Here is a 10,944-nt window from a genome sequence, read left to right as displayed (position 1 = left end):
TACTCTTGCCCTTCTTTATCAGAGGCCACTACTTCCATGGAAGGAAGTGGAACAACCCAAGCAGGACTTGTAGGAGGTGAGTTTTATCTTAAACTGAATCTCTGGGGTTTTGAATCAAATCCCTGTTTGTGTGTAGAATAAATACTTGAGTGGGAAGATGAGCGAAGGAAATGGGCCTGTATTTCCTCGTGGAACACAGCATGTCAGAGTCACAAACTTGGATAAGCCTGAAAACCATATTCTCATGTTCCCCATCTAGATGGCAAGGCCCAGGCCTACAGAGCTACTTCTTTGATTGGCGGGTATGAGGCCACCCTGTGGCCCTGCTCCTGCCTATCAAGGCCTCAACCTTTATATATGGTTGGACATTTTCTTATAGCCTTTACTAACATCTGTCACTTTGACTTAATCATGTTTGTTGTTCACTGTTGGTCTCCAGCTGCTAGAATGTAAGCCATATTAGGGGAGGGATCTTCGAATATTCTATTCACTGATATTTCTAAATGCCTAAAACATTGTTACACAGAAAAGATGCTTAATAAATATTTGTGGAATCATGAAATGTGTATTGATTTTGAAGCTCACACTACTTGCTTTAATAGGTACCACAACACTTTCACCTGGAGCCAGCAGCAGTTCACAGAAAACCAAACCAGGTAGGGTCACTAAGAAAATTCACCGTATGAGAGTATTAGTCACAAAGTTCTACTTTAAACCTTGGAATGTCAAGAACCCTCAGGTAATTGATAACTAACTTTTACAAAGACTAAACGCCATGTTCCCTTTTCCCCCTTTAGGTACCTCTGTTGTACCAGGGAGTCCTGGGACTGGAACTGAAACAGGTGAGGGTGACATAAGGACTCATTTCACTTTACTGGGATCGATGAGAAAGAGAACACCAGTAGCAACAATATTACATAGGCGGTTAGGAGATGAAATTGTGGAAAGTCATTGACAGTTCATGTCCTTCTGAAACAGAACTGAAACAGAGATCCTAAAGATAGGTCTTCTGGTCATTCAAGGGGACACGGCTGCCTCCATACTGAAGAGGGAGCTAATGCTGTGTTGATGCCTTTATCTTGTCATCTTTAGGTTCTACACAGGAATTCCCCAGGACAACCATTATACCTGGGAGTGCCCACACAGGTAGGTTAACAAGAAGAAATCTCCATATTTAAAACCATAATATAGATATTAGGTATGCTGTGATAAAATATCAAATAATGCTTTTCCTAATATCCCAATTCCTTCACCCTTCACCATTTTCTTTCAACAGAGGCCACAACGTTAACAGAAGTCAGTGGCACTTCTGGAACTGGATTCAGAGGTGGTGAGTAAGAGCTCCTGCAGCTGGAAGTTTAATATGAACTGTGACTATTGTTAACCTGGCCTGCTGGGAGCTGTGCTCTCCTGCAGAGTGGTTCACACATGCTGTCAGTCTTAGCTGTAACATTTTGAAAAGCTCTCAGCACTGGCTTCTAGTCGTTCCAGTTGTAACATTCTAAAGAGGGGCTGGTGTTAGAATCAAAATGAGCAGTTTTCCCTGTGATGGTATACACATAATTTTTTCCCTAATATCCCAAATCCTCTGACCTCTCCATTCCTGATTTCTTCCCTCAGCTGGCACTCCTGAAACAGGATCCAGACCAGGTGAGAATGAGTACCTCACAGTTGGGGTTTACTGTTAATTAGGACTCTCCACAAGCTCCCATTTTGGAGGTGTTCTTTCCTGCAGAGTTGTTTGTATTTACTCAGTATTTTCTTTGATTGAACATAGTACCAATAAACTGTCAATGCCAGCTCATGCCTCACAGCTGTAACTGCCTTACGAATGGCTATTGGTGAAATCCCTGTAAGAGATTTCCTCTTTGATGGCATATACATCACTAAGTTGATAGAAGACCCGAGAAATATTCTATATGTGTGTAGAAGAGAAAGCAATGTGAACTCTTAAGCCTGTGCTACATATAGGTCCGCTTGCTTAAAAGTGCAGTAAGGATAGTCAGTATTTTTTGGCACCTTCAAATAGTTTTCTGGTTTTCCTCTCACATTAGGCGCCACTGCATTGCCACCAGGCCAAGCAACTGGGAGTGTGACAGGTGAGCCTGGGAGAAACCCAGCTTTCTTCTTCATTTTAAGTGAGTGGAATGTCTGTAGAGGGTCCCTTACATTGGAAATACTGCAATTTTTACTAATTTCTTAGTGGTATGGATTATAGGAAAGGTATATGATTGTCAACTCATCAGGAAGTAGTGAAATGCACTTTGATTTAACAAAGATAGACTTAGATTCTTTCTAGAGGCAGCTCTTTAGGAGCTGTATAGGAGTCACCAAGAGGCAATGTTGGAGATCTCAGAACTTTTGTGTTTCAGGCACCACTGGGCCCGCTGTTGGCACAACTGTTGCACCTGGCAGTTCCAACACTGGTGAGTCAACAAGGTGGCAGGGAATCTTTCAGATGAGATTTCTCCTCTATTATTATCCTGTGTAGCAGAACTACCTTACATTTCTGTGTTCCTCAAATAATTTTCAAGGATGACTATCCTCTTTTCCTCTATTTTGGGGGCCAGGACTTCTGTAGAAGATGGTGGAATAACAACAGTTTTTTCTCTTTTTCCCTTCTCTTAGAAGCCACAACTTCCACAGGAGGCAGTAAGGCTACCCAGGGAAGATTGCCAGGAGGTAAGCTTCTTAGTCCAAAGCCCAGGTAATTAATGACGAACTTTTACAAAGAAGAAGCATCATCTGCCTTTTTCTTCCTTTAGGCACCTCTGTCACACCTGGGAGTCCAGGGACTGGAAGTGAAACAGGTGAGGGTGACATAAGGCCTCCTTTCACTTTCTCTGGCATCCATAAAAAGGGGAACTCCAGTAGCAACAATGTCCTTCTCTTTACTAATTTATGGTTTTAAATATGGAGATTTCCAGAGAAGGACATTGTGGAAAGTTATGGACAGTTACATTCACTCTGAAACAGAGATCCTAAGGAAAGGTCTTCTGGTCATTCAAGGACACACAGCTGCTTCAGTACTGAAGAGGGAGCTAATGTTGTGATCTGTCTCTTTGACTTTTCATGTTTCTTGATCACTGTGGGTCTCCAGCTGCTAGAATGTAAGATACATTAGGGGAAGGATCTTTGAATATTCTGCTCACTGACATATGTAAGCGCCTAAAACATTATTACATAGAAAAGATGCTTAATAAAGCTTTGTGGAATCTTGAAATGTGTATTGATTTTGAAGCTCACACTACTTGCTTTAATAGGTACCACAACACTTTCACCTGGAGCCAGCAGCAGTTCACAGAAAACCAACCCAGGTAGGGTCAAAAGTAAAGTCACCATATGAGAGTTTTAGAGTCACACATTTCTATTTTAAACGTTGCAGTGTCAAAAGTCTTCAGGTAATTGATGATGAACTTTTACAAAGATAAAGCATCATCTGCCTTTTTCTTCCTTTAGGCACCTCTGTCACACCAGGGAGTCCAGGGACTGGAAGTGGAACAGGTGAGGGTGACATAAGACCTCCTTTCTCTTTCCTTGGCATCAATAAAAAAGGGAACTCCAGTAGCAACAATGATCCATAGGTGGGGCAGGGAAGGACATTGTGGAAAGTTATGGACAGTTATGTTCCCTCTGAAACAGAGATCCTATGGATAGGTCGTCTGGTCATTCAAGGACACACAGCTGCTTCAGTACTGAAGAGGGAGCTAATGCTGTGTTGATGCCTTTATATTTGTCATCTTTAGGTTCTACACAGGAATTCCCCAGGACAACCATTATACATGGGAGTTCCCACACAGGTAGGTTAACAAGAAGAAATCTCCATATTTAAAACCATAATATAGATATTACCTCTGCTCTGATAAAATATCAAATAATCCTTTTCCTAATATCCCAATTGCTCCAATCTCACCCTTCACCATTTTCTTTCATCAGAGGCCACAACGTTAAGAGAAGGCAGTGGCACTTCTGGAACTGGATTCAGAGGTGGTGAGTAAGAGCTCCTGCAGCTGGGAGTTTAATATTAACTGTGACTATTGTTAACCTGGCCTGCTGGGAGCTGTGCCTTCCTGCAGAGTGGTTCACACATGCTGCCAGTTCTTAGATGTAATATATTTTGGAAAAGTTCTCAACACTGGCTTCTAGTCATTCCAGTTGTAACATTCTAAAGAGGGGATGGTGTTAGAATCAATATGAGCAGTTTATCCTGTGATGGCATACCCATCACTAAGATGTTAGGAGTAGCTGAGAAATATTATGTCTCTGGGAAGGAGCCAAAACAATGAGAACTCTTAAACAGGCTTATTGAGGGAAATTCTCTAGGCCAACTATTACACCTGGGAGTCCCACATAGATAGGATAACAAGAATAAATCTTCATATTTAACCACATACTGTAGTTAGTATTCTTGTTCTGACCTAATATGTCAGCAATTTTTTCCCTAATATCCCAAATCCTCTGACCTCTCCATTCCTCATTTCTTCCTTCAGCTGGCACTCCTGAAACAGGATCCAGACCAGGTGAGAATGAGTACCTCACAGTTGGGGTTTACTGTTAATTAGGACTCTCCACAAGCTCCCATTTTGGAGGTGTTCTGTCCTGCAGAGTTGTTTGTATTTACTCAGTATTTTCTTTGATTGAACATAGTAGCAATAAACTGTCAATGCCTGCTCATGCCTCACAGCTGTAACTGCCTTACGAATGGCTATTGGCGAAATCCCTGTAAGAGGTTTCCTCTCTGATGGCATATACATCACTAAGATGATAGAAGACCTGAGAAATATTCTATATGTGTGTAGAAGAGAAAGCAATGTGAACTCTTAAGCCTGTGCTACATATAGGTCCGCTTGCTTAAAAGTGCAATAAGGATAGTCAGTATTTTTTGGCACCTTCAAATAGTTTTCTGGTTTTCCTCTCACATTAGGCGCCACTGCATTGCCACCAGGCCAAGCAACTGGGAGTGTGACAGGTGAGCCTGGGAGAAACCCAGCTTTCTTCTTCAATTTAAGTGAATGGAATATCTGTAGAGGGTGCCTTACATTGGAGATATTGCAATTTTTACTACTTTCTTAGTTGTATGGATTATAGGAAAGGTATATGATTGTCAACACATCAGGAAGTAGTGAAAGGGCCCTTTGATATAACAGATACACTTAGATTTCTTCTAGAGGCAGATCTTTAGGAGCTGTATAGGAGTCAACAAGAGGCACCATTGAAGATCTCAGAAATTTTATGTTTCAGGCACCACTGGACCAGCTGTTGCTACAACTGTTGCACCTGGCAGTTCCAACACTGGTAAGTCAACAAGGAGACAGCGAATCTTTCAGATGAGATTTCTCCTCTATTATTATCCTGTGTAGCAGAACTACCTTACTTTCTGTGGTCCTCAGATAATTTTCAATGATCTCTATTATCTTTTCCTGTATATTGGTGGCCAGGAATTGTGTAGAAGATAGTGGAATAACAAGAGTTATTTTTCCCCCTTTCTCTTAGAATCCACAACATCCATAGGAGGCAGTAAGGCTACGCAGGGAAGATTGCCAGGAGGTAAGCTTCTTAGTCCAAAGCCCAGGTAATGGATGATGAACTTTTACAAAAATGAAGCATCATCTGCCCTTTTGTTCATTTAGGCACCTCTGTCACACCTGGGAGTCCAGGGACTGGAAGTGAAACAGGTGAGGGTGATATAAGACCTCCTTTCTCTTTCACTAGGATCTTGGAATAGGGAACTCCAGTAACAAAAATGATCCATAGGTGGGCAAGGAAGGACTTTCTGGAAAGTTGTGGACAGTTATGTTCCCTCTGAAACAAGAGATCCTAAGGAAAGCTCTTCTGTTCAATAAAGGGCACACAGCTGCTTCAGTACTGAAGAGGGAGCTAATGCTGTGTTGATGGCTTTATCTTTCTCATATTTAATTCCTCCACAGAATTCACTAGGAAAATCGTTATATCTGGGTTTCCCACAACAGAGGGTTCACAAGAAGAAATCTTCATATTTAAACCCAATATCATATGTCTCCACTGATACAATATCAACATAATTCTTCTCTCATATCACAAATCCACATTCCTCACCCTTCACCATTTTCTGGGTCTCATTTGCTTCCAGTTCTTAGATTTACCATATTTTGGAAAACTCTCAATATTGGCTTCCAGTCTTACAGGTGTAACTTAGTAAGGAAAGGCTGCTGGTGAAATCAGTATGAGAGATTTAACTTGTGATGGCATAGACGTCACTAGGGTGTCACTGTGAGATGAGAAATATTATATATGTGAGAAGAGGGAAAAGCAATGTGTTCTCTTTAAACAGTCATATCCTATGCACAGGTGTTCTTGCTCAAAATGCCAATAATTGTATCAATATTTTTCTGGGACATTGAAATATTTTCCTGTTTATCCTTGTATGGTAGACACCACTGTGAGGATGAGAGATGAATGTAGGAGAAAGGCCCCTCTTTAACCAAATTTGACTGAATGGAATTTCTGGGACAGTTTCTCATGCTGAGAACATTACTGTTTTTATTACTTTCTTACTGATATTGGTCATAGCAAAAACAGATTCTCATCTCATCAGGAAGTAGAGACAGGGTCCTTTGCTATAACAAAGATACACCTAGAGCCCTTCTGGAGGGAGGACATCAGGAGATGGACAGAACACATGTTGAAGATCTCAAACCTTTTGTTTTGGGCATCACTGGAATAGCCCTTTGCACAAATGTTGCTCCTGTCACTATCAACATAGGGGAGGCAACAGGGTGACATTGGATTTTCTCATGCCCCCTCAGAGATTAGTTGTCTGCACTGATATTATTCATTGTATTTTCAGTGATCCTGAAATATTCTTTCATTACCTTTTTCCCACCCTATTTCCCCCAGTGGCCATAATACTAGTGGCACAACTAGATTTGAATATACACGGGGGAGTGGTGCTAAGCTAACACCTACATTTCATGACAACCTGCTTAAAGCAATCTTCCAAAAATTTTCAACACTGTTTATATATGTTATGTTATGAAAGTTCAGGTTTCTAAAAGAAAAGCTAGTCATTACATTGCCACCTTATTGCCTGAGCTTACAAGGCATTCAGTAGACAACTGTGAGTCTAAACAATGACTAATAAATAGGTAGTATATAGAGAGATATTTTTCTCTTCCCGCTATAAAAAGAGACATGATAGTTGAGAACTCAAATAAAATAGTTATAGAAAAAAAAATGTTACGTGGGGCACATAAGGATGAATCCTTATCACTAAAAGACACAGGGTTATCGTTTGGTATTACATGAAGATGTAGATTTTTTTTTAAATCATGCGGTGAAAAAACAAATGAGCTAGGATCACCACCATTTTCTTCTTGTAAATAATACTGACAAAGTCTCTGGAAAACCTCTGGAACCTGGAAGATATGTCACAGGCAAATCTGAAAATACAGTAAAAACTTCACATTGGCAGCTTGTAAGATCTATTCTGACAAAAGCCAAGTGTGTTCTTTCCCAGCACCTATTCTTACTCCTTCTGTTCTTTTCTCTATCAGAGGCCACTACTTCCACGGAAGGAAGTGGAACTACCCAAGCAGGACTTGCAGGAGGTGAGTTTTATATTAAACTGAATCTCTGGATTTTTAATCAAATCCCTGTTTGTGTGGTAGAATAAACACTTGAGTGGGAAGGTGGGCAAAAAAATGGGCCTGAATTTCCTCAATGAACACAGCGTGCCAGAGTCACAAACTTAGATAAGCCAGAATACCATAGTCTCATGTTCCCCATCTAGATTGCAAGGCCCAGGCCTACAGAGCTAGGTCTTTGATTGGCAGGTATGAGGCCACCCTGTGGCCCTCCTCCTGCCTATCAAGGCCCCAACTTTTATATATGGTTGGAAATTTTCTTATAGCCTTTACTAACATCTGTCATTTTGACTTTTCATGTTTGGTCATTTCATGATCATTGTTGGTCTCCACGTGCTAGAATATAAGCTACATTAGGGGAGGGATCTTTGAATATTCAGCTCACTGACATATCCAAATGCCTAAAACATTATTACATAGAAAAGATGCTTAATAAATATTTGTGGAATCATGAAATGTGTATTGATTTTGAAGCTCACACTACTTGCTTTAATAGGTACCACAACACTTTCACCTGGAGCCAGCAGCAGTTCACAGAAAACCAAGCCAGGTAGGGTCACTAAGAAAATTCACCATATGAGAGTATTAGTCACAAAGTTCTACTTCAAACCTTGGAATGTCAAGAGCTATCAGGTAATTGATAACTTACTTTTACAGAATAAACACCATGTTCCCCTTTTCCCCTTGTAGGTACCTCTGTTGCACCAGGGAGTCCTGGGACTGGAACTGAAAAAGGTGAGGGTGACATAAGGACTCCTTTCACTTTCCTGGAACTGATGAGAAAGAGAACACCAGTAGCAACAATATTACATAGGTGGTTAGGAGATGAAATTGTGGAAAGTCATTGACAATTCATGTCCTTATGAAACTAAAATCCTAAGGAAAGGTCTTCTGGTCATTCAAGGACACACAGCTGCTTTAGTACTGAAGAGGGAGCTACTGCTGTGTTGATGGCTTAATCTTCCTGATTTTTGGTGCTACACAGGAATTCACTAGGGCAAGCATTATAACTGGGGGTTCCCACACAGATAGGTTCACAAGAAGAAATTTCCATATTTAAACCCAATAGCATTATGTCTCCAATGATACAATATCAACATAATTCTTCTATCATATCACAAATCCTCATTCCTAATCCTTCGCCATTTTCTCCCTTCAGAGGCTACAACATCAACAGAAGGCCGTGGCACATCTGGAAGTGGATTCAGAACTGGTGAGGAAGAGTTTCCGCTGTTGGGGTTTACCATTAATGATGGCTCTTCTTAGCCTGACTGCTGGGAGGGGTGCTTTCGTGTAGAGTGGTTCTCATTTGCTTCCAGTTCTTAGATTTACCATATTTTGGAAAACTCTCAATATTGGCTTCCAGTCTTGCAGGTGTAACTTTGTAAGGAAAGGCTGCTGGTGAAATCAGTATGAGAAATTTAAATTGTCATAGCTCAGACATCACTAGGATGTCACTGTGAGATGAGAAATATTATATATCTGAGGAAAGGGAAATGCATTGTGAACTCTTAAACAGGCATATCCTATGCAAAGGGTTCTCGCTCAAAATGCCAATAATGATATCAATATTTTTTCTGAGACATTAAAATATTTACTGGTTGTCCATGCAAAGTAGGCACCACTGTGAGGATGATACATGAACATAGGGGAAACGCCCCTCTTTGCCGTATTTGACTGAATGGAATTTCTGAGGCAGTTTCTCATGCTGAGAACATTACTGTTTTTTTGTTTTGTTTGTTTTGTTTTGTTTTTAAAATATATTTTATTGATTCCTTACAGAGAGGAAGGGAGAGGGACAGAGAGTCAGAAACATAATGAGAGAGAAACATCCATCAGCTGCCTCCTGCACACCCCCCACTGGGGATATGCTGGCAACCAACGTACATACCCTTGATCGGAATCGAACCTGGGACCACTCACGCTGCAGGCCGACGCTCTATCCACTGAGCCAAAATCGTCAGGGCAACATTACTGTTTCTATTGCTGTCTTACTGATTGATATTGGTCATATTTAAACCAGATTCTCACCTCATTAGGAAGTAGAGACAGGGCCCTTTGCTATAACAAAGATACGCCTACAGCCCTTCTGGAGGGAGGATGTCAGAAAATGCACAGGACACATGTTGAAGATTTCACAGCTTTTGTGTTTCAGGCACAACTGGAATAGCCCTTGGCACAACTGTTGTTCCTGGCACTTCCAACATAGGGAAGGCAACAGGGTGACATAGGATTTTCTCATGCCCTCTCAAAGATTAGTTGTCTGCACTGATATTATTCATTGTGAGACTACCACCATGTATTTTCAATGATCCTGAAATATTCTTTCATTACATATTTTCTAACCTATTTCTAGAGTGGCCAACACATTCAAAGTGGCACAACTAGAATTAGAATAGACACAGGGGAGTGTTCCTAAGCTAATACCTGCATATCATAATAACCTTCTTAAAACAGTCTTGTAAAAATTTTCTACACCATTTATATATGTTACTGCTGGGAAAGTTCAGATTTTAAAAAGATAAGCTACACATTACATTGCCTCCTTATTGCCTAAGCTTACAAGGGCCTTCAGTAGACAACCATGAGTCTAAGCAATGACCAATAAATAGGTAATATATAGAGAGATATTTCTATGTTCCCTCCATAAAAAGAGACATGATAGTTGAGAACGAGGTAAAATAGTTATAGAAAAAAATGTTGCATTGGGGCACTTTGGATGACTTCTTGGCAGTTAAAGTGACAGGGTTATAGTTTGCTATTACATAAAGATGTAGATTTTTTCTTTAAAATCATGTGGTTGAAAAAACAATTGAGCTAGGACCACCACCATTTTCTTCTTGTAAGTAATATTGGAAAAGTCTCTGGAAACACTCTGAAACCTGGAAGATATGTCACAGGCAAATCTGAAAATACAGTAAAAACTTGACATTGGTAGCTTGTATGATCTATTCTGGCAATAGCCAAGTGTGTTCCTTCCCACCACCTAGTCTTACTCCTTCCCTTCTTTTCTCTATCAGAGGCCACTACTTCCACGGAAGGAAGTGGTGCTACCCAAGTAGGACTTGTTGGAGGTGAGTTTTATTTTAAACTGAATCTCTTGGGTTTTTAATCAAATCCCTGTTTGTGTGGTAGAATAAACACTTGAGTTCGATGGTGGGTGAAGGGAATGGGCCCATATTACCTCGGGGAACACAGCATGCCAGATTCACAAACTTAGATAAGCCTGAAAACCATAGTCTCATATTTCCCCATCTAGATGGCAAGGCCCAGGCCTACAGAGCTAGTTCTTTGATTGGCTGCTCTGAGGCCACCCTGTGGC

At 40.7% G+C, this 10,944-nt stretch overlaps 1 protein-coding gene across 41 annotated transcripts in view; it reads left to right on the top strand.

Annotated features, from left to right (window-relative positions):
- Positions 1-10,944, top strand: part of LOC102768830 (apomucin-like) — a 30,491-nt gene that overhangs the window by 16,281 nt on the left and 3,266 nt on the right. For 12 of the 41 annotated variants that reach the window (XM_015566571.1, XM_015566578.1, XM_015566564.1 and 9 more), the window contains 16 exons: positions 23-76; positions 603-656; positions 798-842; positions 1,093-1,146; positions 1,277-1,330; positions 2,055-2,099; positions 2,373-2,426; positions 2,629-2,682; positions 2,766-2,810; positions 3,747-3,800; positions 3,937-3,990; positions 4,491-4,520; positions 4,925-4,969; positions 5,242-5,295; positions 5,494-5,547; positions 5,631-5,675. In XM_015566571.1, the coding sequence (XP_015422057.1) occupies positions 23-76; positions 603-656; positions 798-842; positions 1,093-1,146; positions 1,277-1,330; positions 2,055-2,099; positions 2,373-2,426; positions 2,629-2,682; positions 2,766-2,810; positions 3,747-3,800; positions 3,937-3,990; positions 4,491-4,520; positions 4,925-4,969; positions 5,242-5,295; positions 5,494-5,547; positions 5,631-5,675 (795 nt within the window). Of the gene's footprint in view, positions 1-22; positions 77-602; positions 657-797; positions 843-1,092; positions 1,147-1,276; positions 1,331-2,054; positions 2,100-2,372; positions 2,427-2,628; positions 2,683-2,765; positions 2,811-3,263; positions 3,318-3,459; positions 3,505-3,746; positions 3,801-3,936; positions 3,991-4,490; positions 4,521-4,924; positions 4,970-5,241; positions 5,296-5,493; positions 5,548-5,630; positions 5,676-7,532; positions 7,587-8,118; positions 8,173-8,312; positions 8,358-8,596; positions 8,698-8,781; positions 8,836-9,980; positions 10,046-10,642; positions 10,750-10,944 lie in introns of those variants that run through there. The other 29 variants (XM_015566570.1, XM_015566575.1, XM_015566563.1 and 26 more) reach the window with 29 other exon arrangements.

The sequence above is a fragment of the Myotis davidii genome, unplaced genomic scaffold, assembly GCF_000327345.1.
Source record: "Myotis davidii unplaced genomic scaffold, ASM32734v1 scaffold902, whole genome shotgun sequence".
Taxonomy (NCBI): domain Eukaryota; kingdom Metazoa; phylum Chordata; class Mammalia; order Chiroptera; family Vespertilionidae; genus Myotis; species Myotis davidii.
Note: the sequence above shows the minus strand (reverse complement) of the source record. Positions and strands in the feature narration are given on the sequence as shown.